Here is a 20,145-nt window from a genome sequence, read left to right as displayed (position 1 = left end):
GATCAGGCTGCCTGGCTGGCTCAGTCGGCACAGCATGTAGTCTTGATTTTGGGGTTTTGGGTTCAAGCTCCACGTTGGGTGTAGGGATTACTTAAAAATAATTTTAAAAAGTCTTAAAAAAAAAAAGCCTTTCTGATTATAAAGCATCAACGTCAACCTTTTTAGTAAGTACTAACACAAAAGAAGAAACCGCACAAATTACCTATATGGTCACTACCCAAAGACAACCATTATGATTTCAGTGCCTTTACTTCCAGTTTTTCCATCATAAATACACATGTCTAAACACAATGCTTTCCTACCGTTTTGTAACCTCTTTATGATGTAACTGTGCGATATGCAATGTTAAATGTTCTCCTTAAGCTCAGAATTATAAATTAACGTTCAAACTGTCTAGTCCCCTAAAATTCAGTTTTGATGCAAAGATTTCAAAAGATTGCAGAAAGCACGAGAATGAAGCTATTTAGCACCAGCTGGGGACGGCTATTAATGCCATAACACGTGCAGACAACAAAGTCTGACCGTGTTTTGTGAGTGTTGTGAAAGGGGCAGCAAAGGGCTGAGAAAACTTGGGAAAGAGGGCAGGTCCCCCACCATCCCCTCTGGTTAAACAGATCTCATACCATTCTGGATCATCTTTTTTTTTTTTTTTTTAAGTTTTTTTTTATTTATTCATTCGAGATACAGAGACACAGAGAGAGAGAGAGAGAATATGAGCAGGGGGAGAAGTAGAGGGAAGGGGAGAAGCAGGCCCCCCGCTGAGCAGGGAGCCCGATGCGGGGCTCGATCCCAGGACCCTGGGATCATGACCTGAGCCGAAGGCAGACACTCAACCATCTGAGCCACCCAGGTGCCCCCCGGATCATCTTTGCTAGCCAATCAAAGGCACAGCTCTTTTGTTCTGTCATCTCATCAAGTTCGAGGTGGGGCCTCTGCTCAAGGGCCACCTCGGATGCCCACCTGCTTTTTGCACTTATCAATCTTCTCCTTCTCTTGACTGGTAAGGAACGGACCCATTTTTTTCTGCCATCGAAGGACCCACTCATGCAATAAGACAAAATTGCCAGTGGCCGTTTCCAAAGCATTGTAAACTAATTTTCCAAGCGGCTCATCACTTCCTGCACATTGAAAGAAAATATAATGAAATCTCACTGGTCTATTTTCTGTGGGGGTAAAGAAAGAGGGGCTGTATCTTCACGCATTCATTCAACAGTGGATACCATACGCTACCTATAAAAAATATGACTGCATGTAATACATGCTCTTTTGTGACCAAATTTTTTTTTTAATTTTTATTTATTTATTTGACAGAAAGAGACACAGTGAGAGAGGGAACAAAAGCAGGGGGAGTGGAGGAGGGAGAAGCAGGCTTCCCACTGAGCAGGGAGAAGATGCGGAGTTCGATCCCAGGATTCTGGGACTATAACCCGAGCCGAAGGCAGACGCCTAACGAATGAGCCACCCAGGCGCCCCTTGTGACCAAATTTTTAATATTTGACAACATATTCTGAACCCTTAAACATTAATTTTTATAAAGGGACAATAATCAACCATGAGATTTTAGTCTCAGATCAGTGTTTTCCTCTACCAGCCATTATTCACAATATTACTTTCATAACCGGTACACTCCTGATGATGATGCCTACCCTCATGGAGCTAAATACCAACTAATGTGAAGGAATTTGGAAATGGGAGCACTCCATCAAGATTATTCCATCAATGTAGATTAGTATTAAAAACAAGTTTTAATAATTTGGAAATATGAATATATCAATGATCTTCTTACTACAAAATCTGAGTATGTTCAGCAAATACAAACTGGCCAATAGTTTGGGAGAAGGACCCAGAAATGACAGTTTAAATTTAAAGCTAGAAAGACACATTTATTTAGTGATAGGCATATGATTTCCACTTGTACTTGGGAGAGCAAAATTTCTGTAACACCAATTTTCATTAAAGACTATGATAGAAAATTACCAAAATATTGGAAATGGAGAAAAATATCACCCATAATATCACCATTTTGTTTTCTCTTTCAGGTCCCTCTACTCTTTTATTCTAATTTACCAAATCATAGCAAAAAAACAGGGCTTCTCACCCTTGATGCTAGTGTCAATTTACACTAAAATCTTTTGTTGAAAAGGGCTGTCTTGTGCACTGCAGGACGTTTAGCGGCATCCCTGGTCTCTACCCACTAGATGCCAGGAGCACCCCTATCCTCATCTTAACCATGGAAAATATGTCTGCACATCCACAAATGTCCCCCAGGGAACAAAACTGCCCCCAAATGAGAACCACTTTTATACAGTATTTTGTCTTTTTCTCTTAATATATAAATAATAGTTTTCCATGATGCTATATTGGCTTCATAACAAAAAAATGTTCTAAAGAAATAATGGTAATTATTTTTTCCATTTAAAAATGAAATGTAGGGGCGCCTGGGTGGCTCAGTCGGTTAAGCGGCTGCCTTCGGCTCAGGTCATGATCCCAGGGTCCTGGGATCGAGCCCCGCATCAGGCTCCCTGCTCAGCGGAGAGCCTGCTTCTCCCTCTCCCTCTGTCTGCCTCTCTGCCTACTTGTGCTCTCTCTCTATCTCTCTGTCAAATAAATAAATAAATTCTTTAAAAAAAAAAATGAGACATAACCTGTATTTATAAGACAGAGTGGTCTTAGCAAAAATACATTGGAGAAATATGGCTGAATTAGCTCACCTAGACTTTTTAACTGAGAAGCAGTTTTTAACCTCATAGAAATGCTGGCAATTTAAGAAATTTTAATTAAAATGATCTGTTAAGGTGAGTTACAAATAATTCCTGGCATTCTTAGCCTAAGGGGAAAAAACCTTGATGTGTGAAAATTTGACAACCAAAGGCAGCAACCTGTGGAATATGGGGTCTAAGTACTACACAAGGGGAGACACTTGATTTTAATGTTTATGGGATGGAATGTGATGTTATTTACAGAAAGCCTAATTAAATGTGTGCATTACATAGTACAATGTCTTGCAATATGTGTCTCCTTAATTGGAACCGGGTGGGTATCTCCTAATTGCTGACTGGAGGGTTGTTTTTGTATTGTAGCTTTGTTATCATCACCCTCCTCTTGTCACTTTTTTGTGAGGGAGGTAATAAAAGGGACAAAAGAACACACTGCGATGAGGTTAAAGGAAGTATGTTACCAGAAGATTTCTGACTGAGACTCTATTATATGCTAATGATCATTTGTACAGATAGTCTCTGTAAGTGCTTTATCCATCAGCTTTCTCTCTTTCTGTAACAGCTTTAAGTTGGAAAACAAATGTTAATTAGTTCATCTTTTATAAAAACATTTTGTAGAAAATCAGGACATATTTTAAAAATCAGACCTGTTGTGAGAAAGCAAAGTAAGTCATTTACTTGATGGTTTTGCATACCAGTGGGGATAAGAGACCGAGGGAAGGTACAAAGCAGCTGGATTAATTTGCCTTCCTGGTTTCCCCACGTTATTGAACGTAGTGAGTTTTATGTTGCCAATTCAGGAGTCTGAAATGCCTGAGTCAAGGACAGTCTCAGGTCCGGGGTTGTGAGCCTGTTTAAATGGCTGCTTTGTCTCAGTACGGCACACCGTGTGTCCACATGGTCCTGTACCATTCAGGTTGCTTTCCGTCAGCCAAGGTTAAGTGTCCAGTTCATAGACTATTCAGATACTCAGTTTCTTCTCCCTCTTATCTGCTTCCTGCTCCCTGGCAACTCCCCTGCTAATTTGGATCTCCTTAAAGGGGATGGGAAAAGACACCAAAAGAAAGTAGATTCAATTTAGATCATCTGGCTGTTAGTTTTGGTAAGAATATTCATGGGACTGAAAATTAAATTCTGGAATTCACTACATACAAGTGATCCCTACACCAACTAGTGGCTGTATCTGTATGGCTGATAAAAGACATACATTTAGGGCAAAAGAGGTAGATATTGAAAACTTGATTTTAACATAAACAATTCAAATCACCATTGCTAAACCAGCTTTACTCCAAACAGCCATTAGTAGACAAAACTGCTAAATAAGACATAGAGAAAATAAAGTGGTTTTCCTGATCAGGAATGCCAAGCAGGAAAATGCTATTCAGACGGATATCAACGTAAGAAAATTAGACTTGGTCATTAAAGATTACAGGCATTAGAACTCATTTTATTACACATATTTCATCAGCAATAGATGCGCATGCTGCAAAATTCTACTGATTCCTATTTCGACCACTGTGGTTTCAAAAAGCTTGACTAATTATAATAATGACAAATTTTAAATTATCTTTCAGCTAACAGTATTTCCAAAGGTTAAGTTTTTATTTCCATCTTACTGAAGGGGAAACCTGAGCAGTTTCTCATTCTGGTCATTAGGTAACGAGAACCAGAATGACTTACCGACTTAATAGTCCTTCCTGCATCAGACAATCTACCCCATTCCTTCATGATTAACTTTTCTTGATCGAGTAATTTAAATCAATTTAACTAGTTTACTCACCAATGCACTTCCCTTTGTAAACCATGAGCTGATCAGGACTCCCCACAGAGAAATACAGGACTTCACAAGAGCCAGGAGAATCTTCGCTACTACATATAGAATACTGACGTTCTCGCCTTAAAAACAAATTTGGACAATGATACTTTTTTTTTTAACCTAAGATTAACACAGGAAATTCTTGCCCCTCCATTTTCTCCTGTTTACTAGCCCATTCACCATCTCTACTAGGAACTGAGTTGAAGTGTTAATGGGATCGTTAGCACCTCACTTCACTGAGGTCTTCTCCATACGAACTCTACAAACCCCTAACTCTGTATCTGTGCTGTCCAACAGGGGAGCTACTAGCCACATGTGGCTATTTAGATTTAACTAAAATGCAATGAAAAGTTCAGGGGCACCTGGGTGGCTCAGCTGGTTAAGCGTCTCATCTGCTTTTGGCTCAGGTCATGGTCCCAGGGTCCTGGGATCAAGCCCCACATCGGGCTCCTTGCTCAGCAGGGAGAAGCAGGCTCTTCTCCCTCTCCCACTCCCCCTGCTTGTGTTCCCTCTCTTGCTGTGTCTCTCTCTGTCAAGTAAATGAATAAAATCTTTAAAAAAAAATAAAAGAAATTAAAAGTTTAGTTCTTCGACAGCAGTCAGTAGCCAAATTTTAGTACTCAACAGCCACAAGTGACTAGAGGCTACTCTATTGGACAGCACCAATAGGGGACACTTCCATCATCACAAAAGTTCTATAGCAGTGATTTAGCTCAGTCCCACCGTGATCCCACATTTCTGCATTCCCATACACTTGCACACCTGGAGAAAGCTGCAAATGGGGGTTCTGGAGCACTACAAATTCCTAGTCTCCAGTTGGGCCCCCAACCATTGCATGCTCTCATTCACTGTCCTACTTGTTTTTGGTAGATATGCTCTGCCATTCCCCTCTATGACTTCCCCACAACACTCAAAGCCCACCTTGTCCTTCCCTCTTCCCCATTTTCTGCTTTTTTTCTGAGTGAGAAGCAATAGCTGGGAAGCTAGATGATAATGCAAAAATAATCAGGGAATTATGAATATAAATACAATATAAATGAATAAATTGGCAAAAGTTGTAGGGAAAGAGGCGAAGGAGAGAGTTCCTGATGGTCAGGATTGGACACCTGTACAAAATGTTTTGATGAGGCACAGGGACAGATCTCTAGAAAGCAGCCCCTTCACTCTAAGCATGATCCTGCCTTCTACTTTCCCTCTTAACATGAAGCAATGGGCAGTGAAGCCCACACTTTCTATTCCACCTATAACATTTCTCGGCATCTGCACCATTCTTTCTTTTTCCCAGACTCTGAAGGACAGTGATCCTGTCCTCAGTTCCATTGCCTACAGTCTCCTCTGTAATCTTGGTCCATCAGCTAGACCTGGTCTCCTGAACGTTCAGTATGACCCTCCATCTAGGCTCCAGCCCCTCAGACTATAGCTCTCTCCCAGGTCCACATTCCCCTTCCTCAATCCTGTGCTCCCACCCACTTTTTCATTTTCAAACTTCTTTACTTGCTGTCTCTACTTCTGTGCCTTCTCTTGAATCCTCATGCTACTGCAATGTCAAAAAACCACCACCACCCCCCTACCCTTTCTCAATCTGATTTTTCCCCTTGGTTCTTTTATTTTGGTTGGTGGCACAGTCATCCATTCTGTCTCCAGTCAGAAACATGTGCGCCTCCTGGAGCAACTAGATCTCCGTGTAGTTGATCCCTGAGTACTGTTCTCTCCTCTCCAATTCTGCTCCCTTCGGGTTATCACCACCTTTTCCTGGACACATGCGATACTCCATTATTAACTAGTCTCTCCACCTCCAGCCCTACATGTCTTCCCCCACCCCAAACCCCTCCCACACTGCTGACAAGACCTTTTATGATTTGAATTTCTCATATCACACATGTGTCTACATATCTGAAACACCAGGGAATGACTAATATACTGTAGTTGTTTAAATTTCTACTTCTAAAGTTCTTTGTGGGGGCACCTGGGTGACTCAGTCATTAAGCGTCTGCCTTCAGCTCAGGTCATGATCCCAGGGTCCTGGGATCGAGCCCTGCATCGGGCTCCCTGCTCAGCGGGAAGCCTGCTTCTCCCTCTCCCACTCCCCCTGCCTGTGTTCCCTCTCTCACTCTCTCTCTGTCAGAAAAATAAATAAAAACTTAAAAAAAAAAAAAAAAAAGAACCTGGAAAATTGGGATTTAAAAAATAAATAAAAATAAAGCTCTTTGTGAAACCAAGGGCACTCTAAAATTTATGGAGAAAAACATAAAGCAAAGGTTTAAAATGATACGGAGGCTTATTAACATAAATTATCCAGAAGCACCTCTATATCCACTCTGTTCCCTCCAAAAGATGGTGCTAATAGACATTTTAGCCTATGTAATCTTTATGCTGTTTATAGTGTGTCAATGCTTGGTTTAACGGTGTTTTAGACTATTAATCACCGTATCACGACTGTTAAGTACAAACACAATGAGAATGTTAAGAGTTCTGGTATGAAAAGATGTATCATTAGGACTGAAATAAAAATCAAGAGAATTTTAAAAGTGAAAGTATCAAGAAGACATCCAACGTGGTACAAACAGAATAGAATGTTTCACAGTAGTAATCATTCTGAAGGATAAAAAGTAAATCTCACAAAGTTTGAGGAGAAGGAATCAAGAAACAAAATCCAATGTCATCGATGTTTCCTGTTTTCACCCAAGAAATGTATATATACTGGGTGCTCATATTGTCTGTTTTGGACTCATCCAGAATTGAATGGATTAGAACAAGCTTTAGGAACCTAACTCACTCATGAGTAAAACAGCTTCTGAACTCCATCAGAAATAGCCATCCCAGGGGGCGCCAGGGTGGCTCAGTCAGTTAAGCATCGGACTTTTGATTTTGGCTCAGATCATGATCTCTGGGTTGTGAGGTTAAGCCTCAGGCTGGGCTCCGCACTGGGAGTGGAGCCTGCTTAAGATTCTCTCGCTCTCCTCCTCCCTCTGTTCCTCCCCCACTCCCTCTCTTAAAAAAAAAAAAAAAAAAGGAAGGAAAGAAAGAAAAGAAAAAAAGAAATAGCCATCCTAATGTAAACAAATGGAATTTAGCAGTAATAACACAGGTCTCATTGTCAAGGGTCTATTCTAGATTACGGAATGTTCACAAGGGGTTGTGGTTATCATTAGGAACATCACCCATGCTATCAGTTTTTCCAAATAGCTGTGGCAGTACGCAAAGATAAAGGGTGTTTTAAACAAGATTGCCAAATATTATTATTTTTTAAATTTTATTTATTTTAGAGAGAGAGAATGTAAGCAGGGGAGGAGCAGAGGGAGAGGGAGATAGTCTCCAGCAGACTCCTTGCTGAGCACAGAGCCCGATGCAGGGCTTGATCCCAGAAGCCTGAGATCATGACCTGAGCCGAAACCAAGAGTCGGACAGTTAACCAACTGCACCACCCAGGTGCCCTGAAAAGGTAACTGTTTTTAAAAGCCAAGTAGCAAGAAGAGAGGTGGCAATCTGTCAAAGGGGGACTTGAGAATTGGGCTCCCATCCAAAAGACTGCTCTGCCAACATAACCAAGGGTATAGATGACTGGGATGGGATAGAAAAGGGAGAATCTCACCTGAGACATATGGGGGGGATAGGACGGTCTCACCTTCCTGCCTAATTCACCCGGATGCCACAGAAAACTCTAGCTATTCATCCCTTGGTTTGAAACTCAGGGCAGCTTTGTGGACAGAAAGTTAGTAAGAATTCCCGATATTGTTTAAGTTGAGGTGAACTAGTCTATGCCCTCATGGAGCCAAGTAGAGGAACAGTGATCAATGGAGGATCACAGAGGAGGTTTGGAAAGATGTAGCAAGGATCCCCTCCTCTCCTACCCACATCTTTTATATACTTCAGTGGTTCCCTAGCTTTTTGGGGAAAATGTAGGGAATCCCACGTCTTATACACTTCATAATCTGTTCTCTGTTAAGGATGAACAGCCAGCAGTTACCATACCTGGTTTTAGGATCAGGAAAACAAGCTAGGAGATGAGCCAATGTTGTTTGATGGTGGAGACAGGTGATGTCTCCTAGACTCTGGGCTACAATACACCTTAGTAACCTGCAAAGAAGGCGGCTGTGAATCTGTGGGAAATAATTCTCTTCCATGAACTGCTTATAGAGACTTTTTCTTTTTCCTTGGCTTCTCCTAAAAAATCTGAAGTACCTGTTTATGAGGCAGACTATCCCTGGGAAGAAGGCAGGGACTGGGGAGGACTGTGTCTGTACTTCACAAAAGGCAATCTGACACTGAATTGTATACCTGAACATGTTTAGTTTTATGCTATTTTTTTTTTTTAAGTCAATCCTTCAAGGGGGGAAAAAAGACAACTTGAAGGATACAGAAAATGAAGTTCTTCCACAAAAGCAATGACTCATCAGTGAAAAGCTGGGCCAAAGGGCCGGGTCCCTGGGGCACCAGGTTGGCTCAATCAGTGGAGTGTGCGACTCTCCGTCTTGGGGTTGTGAGCTTGAGCCCCATGTTGGGTGGAGAGACTGCTTAAAAATAAAATCTTCAAAAAAAAAAAAAAAAAAAAAGACCAGGCCCTTGAGTATCAAGCCTTTCTTTCTACTAGAAGAGTGAATGGTTTTCTGTTCTCTCATTTTTTTTTTAAACAACAGAAACCTTTTGTTACTGGTTTTTTATATAACCCACAGAAAAAGAAAAGCAGAGTTGCCCTGGTTAAAGAGGCTGCAGACTCTAAAAGTGCCAAAAAGACAGTATCTGCCCTCCTTCCAATGGGCTCTCCTTCTTCCCTCCCTTCATCAGATGTTTAGTGAGCACCTACTATGTGCCTGCCAGGCCCTGTTCCAGGTCCTGACGAAAACACAGATGAGGTCCTTGCTCTTGTGAACTTAGGCTCTCATGAAAGGAGAAAGACACTAAAAAAGCTAACAAATGAAGATGTTCAGCTAGTGGTTAAGTGCTATGCAGAAAAACAAAACAGGATTGGAGAACAGGTGCCTAAGCAGGGAAATGGGGTCTCTGAGGTCACATATGAGGGGAGAACTGAAGGTAAAAGGGAGCCAGCCATGCCAAGTGCCAGTGGGACAGCATCCCAGGCAGGGATGAGCAGGGGCCCTGAGATGGGAAGGAGCCTGGTGTGCTCTAAGGATGAGAGATGAATGTGACTGCAACACACTGAGGGTGAGGACGAGGACAGAGCGGGATGGAGTGAGAGGCGAAAACCACTCCTCTACTATTGGTCCCGGGCTAGCCACTCTCTACTTGTACCCAGGAAGAACTTCCTGCACTGTGAATCCGATGAGATCTTCTTCCTACGTAAAACCCCCCAAAGCTTCTCATTACACCTGAACTCCTGACCTGGCCAACAAAGCCGTCTGGGACCTACCCGTGCTTGCCCCATGCCCGCTACTTCTAGCCACACTGTTCTATTGTTTGATGAGCTTTGTGCATAACAAGCCAATGCCAGCCTCCGGTCTTCGGCACCAGCCGCCCTCCAGCTCTGGCTGGCTCCTTCTCATCATCCAGCTCTGGTACCCCCCCTCCCAACCTAAAACCACTCTCCTCTAGCCACTCAAGATCCAATTGCGTACTCCTTCCTCCAAACTCCCAATCTAAAGTAGCCATCCAGCCTTTCCTCACCATAGCCTCTTCTTATTCTCTGTAGAGCACTAATCACTAGATGACATTTTCTTCTTTGCTTGTGGACAGTCTCCTCCAACCAGAATGTAAGCTCCATGAAGCCTGACTCCTTCTTGATCTTGTTTACTGAATGCCCAGGATTCAGAACAGTGTCTGGCATTTAGTGGGCACTCATTACCTATTGAATGAATGGACGAACATGGTTCTAGATGTTATTGCTTTTAGTCACAGCCAATTCAAATACTGCCCTCTTGACAACATTGATGACAAGGTCATCCCTACCAACTCTACTAAATGTATCCACTAACAGAAAGAACAAAATGGAACACTTTGCTTATTTCCTTTGGCTTTCCAACCAAAAGGGACAATGAATAGCAAAGAAGAAGAAGAATCAAAGAGTATATCATGAAGTACTTTGGTTCATCAAGGGCTTTCTGTTTCGTAACCAAAAAAGCAACTAAACTAAACTTTCTTAAAGAAAGATTTCCTTCCCTACTCAGTAGCCAACACAGTGGCAGAGTTCTACGCAGGTATGTGCAACAATTCTGGCAAATAATAGATGAAAACGATCTCTTTTCATATTCCTTCTTGGATGCTCATGGAATACTGTTCTATCTAAGACATACAAATGTTATTCCACAAACATTATATAAAAGTTGTTTTACCTATGTCAAGGGGAGAGATTTTCCCATCCTCTCTTTTTTTTTTTTAAGATTTTATTTATTTATTTGAGAGAGAGAGTGAGAGAGAGAAAGAGCACGAGAGGGGGGAGTGGGAGAGGGAGAAGCAGACTCCCTGCTGAGCAGGTAGCCCGATGCGGGACTCGATCCAGGGACTCCAGGATCATGACCTGAGCCGAAGGCAGTCGCTCAACCAACTGAGCCACCCAGGCGCCCTTTCCCATCCTCTCTTGAATAAACTTGCTAATACGATCTTTGATTTCAAAAGCAAGTCTCATCTCAGACCCAGTAACAGCCACAAAAATGGAAATGTTTAAACCTAAAAAAATTGCTTTTTGTATAGGCAGAAACACTTCTTAGCACTAACTGATTTCTGTTTCTAACACAATAGGAATTTGACAAATACTTCCTAGTGAATTACTCTGACAACTTCCAACTATGTTGCCTACTAGAAGCCCAGTTGCAAAAATACCCTAAACTGGTGTAAGGAGTTATAATCTTAAAATGGAATTGACGCCAGAAACAGTAGTCAAGAAAACATTTAGTCCACCTTGACAGTAGGTGGTTAACAATACCAAAATTACTTCTAAAGTGATTTTTTTTTTTTAAGTAGATAATTAGGGAACAAAATAACAGGTAATTAGGGAAAGAACTGAAATGGTTCTTTCTTATAAATAATCTATATCCCGAAAATTTATGTAAGTCTTTTGTTGGTACCTAAAATGTTTCTTTTCACTGAAGGAAAGTATTAGCTTTAAGTGCTGCTTAGGTTCTCACAAGAGATAAACACATAAAGAAGCTGATTTATAATAACTACACTACTTAATCACCCATCCGCTCATAAATGGATTCTGCACTAAAATTCCTTCGTGCCCACAGGGGGTTACAACAAATAGAGAAGCTTCAGCCTTTAGTAGAAAAGGATGTGGAAGAAGAAGTAGTATCTTTCATGTGGTATCTGATGACAGGGAACAACCCCAGAATACCTCTGAAAATGGGGAAGCCCACTGTCCTCAGCTGTAATGGAGAGGGGCACCCTGGCAGCAAACTGAGGTTCCCATTCTCATGTAAAGGATCTTCTATACCTGTGCCCATTTTGGAATATCTGTGGTGGGACCTATAGAGTTATAGACTGAAAACACATACAGTGTGAAATTTCACTGGATGATGATTCTGATGGAAGAAAATTTTAAAAATCACTTACTCAATAGTTAGATCATTAAAAGTCAGATGGAACGGCATTGGAGGCAAGACTGTGCAGTGTCATAGGCCACTGTAAAGAGGAATGAGCTATAAAACTAGTTTAATTAGGGCACCTGGGTGGCTCAGTTGGGTAAGCGACTGCCTTCGGCTCAGGTCATGATCCTGGAGTCCCGGGATCGAGTCCCGCATCGGGCTCCCTGCTCGGCAGGGAGCCTGCTTCTCCCTCTGACCCTTCCCCCTCTCATGTGCTCTCTGTCTCAAATAAATAAATAAAATCTTTAAAAAAAAAAAAACTAGTTTAATTAAAGATAACTGGAATGAGTTGTTGGCATCACAATTAATATAATCACAAGTTATATTACAAAGCTGTAGTAATCAAAATAATATGGTACTGGTACAAAAACAAACACATAAATCAACAGAACAGAATAGAAAATCCAGAACAAAACCCATAATTATATGGTCAATTAATCTTTGACAAAGCAGGAAAGAATATCTAAAGGGAAGAAGACAGTCTCTTCAAAAAATGGTGTTAGGAAAACTGGACAGCTACACACAAAAGAATGAAATTGGACCACTTTCTTACACCATACACAAAAATAATTTCAAAATGGATTAAAGACCTAAATGTGATTCCTGAAATCATAAAAATCACAGGAGAGCTCACAGGCAGTAAGCTCTCTGACAGCATCCGTAGCAACATTTTTCTGGACATGTCTCCCGAGGCAAGGGAAACAAAAGCAAAAATAAACTATTAGGGGACACGTGGGTGGCTCAGTCTGTTAAGTGTCTGCCTTTGGCTCTGGGATCAAGTCCCGCATCAGGCTCCTTGCTCAGCGGGGAGCCTGCTTCTCCCTCTGCCTGCCACTCCCCCTGCTTGTGCTCTCTCTCTCTCTGATAGATAAATAACAAAATTCAAAAAATAAAAAATAAAATAAAATAAAATAATTTTTAAAAAGATAAACTATTGGGACTACAACAAAAATAAAAAGCTTCTGCACAGCAAAGGAAACAATCAACAAAACTAAATAAAAGGCAACTTACTAAATGGGAGAAGAGATTTACAAATGACGTATCCAATAAAGAGTATCCAAAATATATAAAGAACTTCTACAACTCAATACCCCCCAAAAAGAATAATCCAATCAAAAAATGGGCACAAGACATGAACAGACATTTCTCCAAAGACATACAGATGGCCAACAGACACATGAAAAGATGCTCATCATGTACCATCAGGGAAACGCAAATCAAAACCACAATGAGATATCACCTCACATCTGTCAGAATGGCTAAAATCAACAACACAGGAAACAAGTGTTGACGAGGATGTGGAGAAAAATGAACACTCATGCACTGTTGGTGGGAATGCAAACTGGTGCAGCCACTGTGGAAAACAGTATGGAGGTTCCTTAAAAAGTTAAAAACAGAACAACCTTATGATCCAGCAATCACACTACTGGGTATTTATGCAAAGAATACAAGAACACTAATTCAAAGGGACACATGCACCCCTATGTTTATTGCAGCATTATTTACAACAGCTAAGATATGTAAGCAGCCCAAGTGTCCATCAGTTGATGAATGGATAAAGAAAATGTGGTATACATACACAATGGAAAATTATTCAGCCATAAAAAAGGAATGAAATCTTGTCACTCAACAACATGGATGGAGCTAGAGAATATAATGCTTAGCGAAATAAGTCAGAGAAAGACATAAACCATATGATTTCACTCATATGTGGAACTTAGGAAACAAAACAAAGAAGCAAAGGGAAAAAAATAAGAGAACAAATCAAGAAAAGGAATCTTAGCTACAAAGAACAAACTGGTGGTTACCAGAGGGGAGTTGGGTGGGGAGATGGGTGAAACAGGTGATGGGGATTAAGGAGGGCATTTGTCATGATGAGCACTGGGTGATGTATGGAATTGCTGAATCACTGTATTGCACACCTGAAACTAATATAACACTGTATGCTAACTAACTGGAATTAAAATAAAAACTTAAAATTAAAAAAAAAAAAGGATACTTGGAATGAGTTGGAACAAATGAAAACTTTGTTTTATATTGCCAATACATTAAGATTTATAGGCTTTGAAAAAGTTACTAAATCCATTCCCTGAAAATTCCATCACACGTCACTACAAGTTGTTTTCTCTCTTCTACAACCTTCATCCTTCCAAACAAATCAGAAATCCCAGGGACTTACCTCGACCTTCCAGAGGAGTTGGTCCGATGTTTACCATTTCCCACAAAGTCGGGAGCGCCTCCATGTAGAACAGCAGCTGGTCTGTGTCCTCCCGGGTCTTTCCTAGAGTTTTGATCTTGGTTTGACAAACTAGCAATTTCTAAACGCTCCTAGAAGAAAGAAAAGTAAAACCTACTTTAGATACAAGTCATAAATTGGAGACAATCATGGTACCTAATCATTAATTCAGTAGAGAGTGCAAATTCTCTTTAAGCTGAATGCTTTCAAGTGTAATAAACTTGAACTTTTAAAAATTTAACGTCCAGATATGTACTGCTTCAAGAACTGAAGACCAGGTTACAGTATGAAGAGAATGTGAATTTTACAAATGAAAATGCTTAGAATCTTACAGGATGGGTGGAAAGTCAGGGAGAAAAGCAAGAGGCGGTGAACAGAGGGAGGAGGCTTTGGAGGAGGGAGCAGATGGCTGACAAGTGGGTGGGATCAGAGTAAGACAGAGCTGGTGGAAACAGTCACATCACCTTACATTTGTGTACGGCTCTGTACTTTCACAGAGGGCAGGACATTTCTCTGTCGGAATAACTATATGAGAGGGAAGGGAGGCATCACCAGTCCCATTTTAAGACACATTTAGTGTCACTGTCAAGGTCACAGAGCTGGCAGGAAAAACACCAAAGCTTTAAGCCAGGTGCTGCTTACTATTACATCAGTGCCTCCTCCCACCACCCCTCAGAGTTGCCCTTAAGTTAAATGCCATTAATTCTACAAAAGAGAATGAGTAAGATTTTCCCTGGATTTCTCCAAACACAGGTAACTGGTGTTTTGACTGAGCAGGACTCTGGAAAAATACAGAAAAAAGGACTTTATCCTTTCTACCACTGCTTTTTTAATCCTGCCCTGTTGGATCCTTCTTTTCCATCACTGAATGAAATCTCCAGCAGAGGGGCGCCTGGGTGGCTCAGTCGGTTAAGCGTCCGCCTTCAGCTCAGGTCATGATCCCAGGGTCCTGGGATCGAGCCCCACGTTGGGCTCCCTGCTCAGTGGGGAGTCTGCTTCTCCCTCTCCCTCTGTCTGCCTCTCTGCCTGCTTGTGCTTTCTCTCTATCTCTCTGTCAAATAAATAAATAAAATATTAAAAAAAAAAAAAAAGAAATCTCCAGCAGATCTGTATGATTTCCATTCACTCTTCAGTTGAACAAATAGTTGTATTTTCCAAGTACATACTAAGAATTCCAGTCTGGGTTAATTATCAAAGCTTCCATCTCTGCTCTCCCCCGACTCAATCTGATACACTACTGTCATTCCAACAACCTGTGTCATCTACAGATAACATACAACTCTAAATTTTGTGTCCTCTTTGGGGTATCTGAAATACACAATGAACGATATTCGGGGATTTTTTTTTTTTAATGCTTCATTTCCAGCTTTACTACTGATAGTAACACAGGAGAGGAAAACATGATCAGTGGAAAGAAAAACATTTTAGACTGATAGAGTACCTGCTTAGCCATTTCTTTTCTTTTTCTCTCTTCTTTTATCTCTTCTTTCCTTCTCTTAATCTCATGAAGGATTTCACGTTGCTGAAATAAATCATACTGCATCAAATGCCAATCTCTAAAACCCAGATAACATATAAATTCTATAATCACAAAAAATCTTTTGCATTTTTTTTTTAAAGATTTTATTTATTTATTTGACAGAGAGACACAGCGAGAGAGGGAACACAAGCAGGGGGAGTGGGAGAGGGAGAAGCAGGCCTCCCGCGTAGCAGGGAGCCCGATGCGGGGCTCGATCCCAGACCTGAGCAGAAGGCAGACACTTAACGACTGAGCCACCTAGGCGCCCCTTTTGCATTTTTTTTTTTTTTTTAAAGATTTTATGTACTCATTTATTTGAGAGAGAGGAGAGAGCGAGTGAGCGAGTGAGTGCAGGGGGAGGAACAGAGAGAGAGAGAGACAAGCACACTCTGTGGCAAACTCGGAGCCCGACGGAGCCGGACACAGGGCTCGATCTCATGACCCTGAGATCATGACCTGAGCCAAAATCAAGAGTTGGACACCCAACCCACTGAGCCACCCAGGCACCGCCCAAAACACCTTTTGCATTTCTATGATTCAAGCCCTCCCTTCCTAAAAGGCCTGTTTATACAGAACCGTACAACAAACTACTATTTCATCAGTTCGGATGCAATACTTGTTCGTGTTTTAAAAGGTTTCCAGACTATGGGGGAGGGGCGCTGATCCCCACTCTTCATGTTTCCACGTGGAGAGACTTTCACGACAGCAGCACCCCCCCCTTGACTCAGCCCCTCCCCCTTGATATCTCCCTGTCCGTGGAGAACAAGTGCTGGTGTCTGCTCCCCGCCACAGAGGGTGGGGCCCCATTGGTGGAGGTGGGCTGAGCTGTCCTCAGTGCCGGGACCCGGGGTGGCAGTGGCTCAAGCACTATCCCCATGTGCCAGAGACCTTCAGCTATATTCTCTAGTTTTCTCAGCATTAAAAGCGGTATTTTGATTTCCATTCATTTGATTCACGTATCTATGGCTCAAGTGGGACTGAATTTAGGTTGGGAAAAATAGTGGGGTTTTTTTTGTTTTTGGTTTTTTTTTTTTTTACGAGTCCCCTAAAATTCCAGGTTGTGGATATCAAAACCATTAAGAGACTCACCAGAATCTGTATCAGCAATAATACAAAATGAAAAAATGCCCCAAATTTATAGGTCAACAGTATACCTAAACAAGACTGCTAGATAAATGTCCACTAATAAAAATGTGCCTTCCTAAAAATGATGAAAATAAGGAACTTTAAACTCTAAATGATAACTAGGCAAAAAAAAGAACCAAGAGCAAGAAGCTAAGAAAAGCAGAATAACAAAACCCTGGAAGTAACTGTAAGAAACAGTAACATCTACGGGAAGAAAGCTAGAAAGCCTCACCAAGAGATAAGAATAAGCAGACAAATATTCCTGGATAGGGAGTCTGAATATTGCCAAGGTGTCAATTCTTCCTAAATGAACATGTAAGTCTAGCGCAGAGAGTTTGGCTTGATTTTGAAAGAGCGATCCTGTATTTCATCTGTAAGAATAAATGGTGAGAATGGCTGAGGGAAAAAGAAAAGCATAACAGAAGGTGAAGGGAAGGGGACTTGACTTTTCAGATATTAAAACAGCATAAAAGATACGGTAGGGACTCAAGAAAAAAGATAAATTGAACAAAATGGGTAATTCACAAATAGAGTTTCATATATATATATAGTTAAAATACACCTTAAAGGAAGTTTACAAATCAACTAAGAAAAAATGATTATTTAATGTGTTAGGAAATGTCTGGGAAGGAAAAAAAAAAACTTCAGACGCTTATTTTTACAACCCTCCCCCCCCAAATTCTAGGTAAGTTGATTAAAAGACTGAATAGAGGGTCACCTGGATGGCTCAGTCGTTAAGCGTCTGCCGTTGGCTCAGGTCATGATCCCAGGGTCCTGGGATCGAGCCCTGCATCGGGCTCCCTGCTTGGCGGGAAGCCTGCTTCTCCCTCTCCCACTCCCCCTGCTTGTGTTCCCTCTCTCACAGTCTGTCTCTGTCAAATAAATAAATAAAATCTTTAAAATAAAATAAAAGACTGAATAGAGAATAAGTTAAAAATCAAGAAGGAAACTTAGGAAAAAGAAAAAAGAAGTAACCTTGGATATGTACATTATCTTTGATTAAAGGATTTAAAAAATAACACAGCAGTGTACATCCTTATGCAAACAGATTGAAGAAAAAATACAAACGGTTACAGCACATAAAAAAGGTCAATCTCTGGCTTTTGCTACTCATTTGGACAGTAGATACCCGTCCCACAGAGGGAAGAAATAGCCTATAAAGCTCAGTGAATTCCTGCACAGCTTTACAAGCTCAAAAGACCACAAGAAGTTTGGTTAAACGAACTTTTTTCTCTTTTCTTTGAAGACCCGGACTAGACTGAAGGTTCTAGGAGCAGCGTTGCTATTTGTGGGGAGGAAACCACTCGCCATATTTCTCAGTTACTCTTTGGGCCTCCTCTGACTCGGATCTCCAAGTGCTTGAAGCAAAGGCCCAGCAAAATTTAAATAAAGATTAGCATGTAGGTAGAGAGAGAGTAAAAACCGATAGCAGTTCGCCGTCTTCTGGGCCCGGCCTCCGGTAGTGACGAGGGTCTCACCTCCTGCTCCACCTTCTGCTTGGCCTCCAACAGCCTCCGCTGCTCCTCCTGAGCCCGCCTTTCCAACATTTCTTCATGGAAAGACTTGGGAGGGGGCTTGTTATGCTCGCTGAGAAATGATTGCACATGGTCGGCCAGTTCAAATATCATCACCTAAACATGTAGAGGAAAGTCAACCACAAATGGTCAAGTAATGGGAAGACAGGGCCCAAAGGAGAGGGGAAAGCAGGCAGGCAATCAGAGGCCCACTTAAAATGGTGATACGTACTTTGATACGACACGTTCTGAGTTAGGTATCTGAGGCAATCGCAGCAGGGAAAAGCTTTCATAGGTCTCCCCTCCTGTGCTGCTATCAAGAGAAATCACTATCTAGATAAATAAAAAGCTTCCCTTTTCTTTACAGTCTTCCTCAACTTTACTGGCATCTTCTGTAGAGTAAATCTGGTAAAATATTTTTATCTGGACAAATAAATCTGATAAAATATTTTTATCTGGACAAATAAATCTGGTAAAATATTTAACACTGCATAAAAATAAAGTACTTTCCCAACTAGAAAACCTGTCTACAAAATGACAGCAGAAGAATCACTGCAGCAGTGAGAACTTCCATCTGTCCGTACAGTGTACTGAAAACATTCTTTGGGGTACAGAGGCAAATACTTAAAGGCCTCACTAGCTCCCTGCTAGTAACAGTCCAGTGGAGGCTGATCAATACTAAGAGAGCATTCCATTTCCACTTAGGGAAGCATTCATGGATACTACCAAAAGGAACCCCCCCCCCCACCGCCGCAGACATTGCCCTCTCAGAAAGTGAAGCCACTCTCATACCTGTAGGAGTCATAAATCTTATCTGCGCTGGTAAACTCATAAAACAAGGGTTTCTGGGACCCTACGCTGAGTGACTGCCCCAACCCCAGAGAGGTCAAGAGTACCAAGCTCCTTCTGCAGATGACGACCACCACTCTGAAATTCCTTTTTCCTCAATTACAATAAAGCAGTTTAAAAACTCTTATTTCTGGGCGCCTGGGTGGCTCAGTTGGTTAAGCGACTGCCTTCGGCTCAGGTCATGATCCTGGAGTCCCTGGATCGAGTCCCGCATCGGGCTCCCTGCTCGGCAGGGAGCCTGCTTCTCCCTCTGACCCTCCCCCCTCTCATGTGCTCTCTTTCTCTCATTCTCTCTGTCTCAAATAAATAAATAAAATCTTAAAAAAAATAAAATAAAATAAAAAAATAAAAAAAATAAAAACTCTTATTTCTAAAGGGACTTGAGAGGGTGATAATTAGTAATAAAGGTCACTATGCACAAGAATATAAAGTTAGTTCACGTGGTGTTCATGCCACCTTTCTCTCGAGGAGTAAATGCAAAGACACCACAGGGGGAAGTTAATGTATTTTTTGATTGTAGCAGAAGCTGTGGCATTCACTGGATGTACTTCACTTTACAGTTGACAAGCACTCGTCTAGAGTTTAAGAGGCAAGTTCTCCAAAGAAAAGCTCTTTTAAGAAAAGCTGGGGAAGGGCGCCTGGGTGGCTCAGTTGGTTAAGCGACTGCCTTCGGCTCAGGTCATGATCCTGGAGTCCCTGGATCGAGTCCCGCATCGGGCTCCCTGCTCGGCGGGGAGTCTGCTTCTCCCTCTGACCCTCCCCCCTCTCATGTGCTCTCTCTCATTCTCTCTCTCTCAAATAAATAAATAAAATCTTTAAAAAAAAAAAAAA

At 41.5% G+C, this 20,145-nt stretch overlaps 1 protein-coding gene across 1 annotated transcript in view; it reads right to left on the bottom strand.

Annotated features, from left to right (window-relative positions):
* EIF2AK4 (eukaryotic translation initiation factor 2 alpha kinase 4) overlaps nucleotides 1-20,145 on the bottom strand; it is an 87,982-nt gene that overhangs the window by 46,372 nt on the left and 21,465 nt on the right. The window contains exons 4-8 of the mRNA XM_081831847.1: nucleotides 18,430-18,582; nucleotides 15,749-15,829; nucleotides 14,251-14,399; nucleotides 4,498-4,613; nucleotides 948-1,118 (exon numbers count right to left, since the gene is read on the bottom strand). Coding sequence (XP_081687973.1) covers nucleotides 948-1,118; nucleotides 4,498-4,613; nucleotides 14,251-14,399; nucleotides 15,749-15,829; nucleotides 18,430-18,582 — 670 coding nt within the window. The remainder of the gene's footprint in view (nucleotides 1-947; nucleotides 1,119-4,497; nucleotides 4,614-14,250; nucleotides 14,400-15,748; nucleotides 15,830-18,429; nucleotides 18,583-20,145) is intronic.

The sequence above is a fragment of the Leptonychotes weddellii genome, chromosome 9 (genome assembly GCF_054177405.1).
Source record: "Leptonychotes weddellii isolate Sample4059 chromosome 9, ASM5417740v2, whole genome shotgun sequence".
In the NCBI taxonomy this organism is placed as follows: Eukaryota; Metazoa; Chordata; class Mammalia; order Carnivora; family Phocidae; genus Leptonychotes; species Leptonychotes weddellii.
Note: the sequence above shows the minus strand (reverse complement) of the source record. Positions and strands in the feature narration are given on the sequence as shown.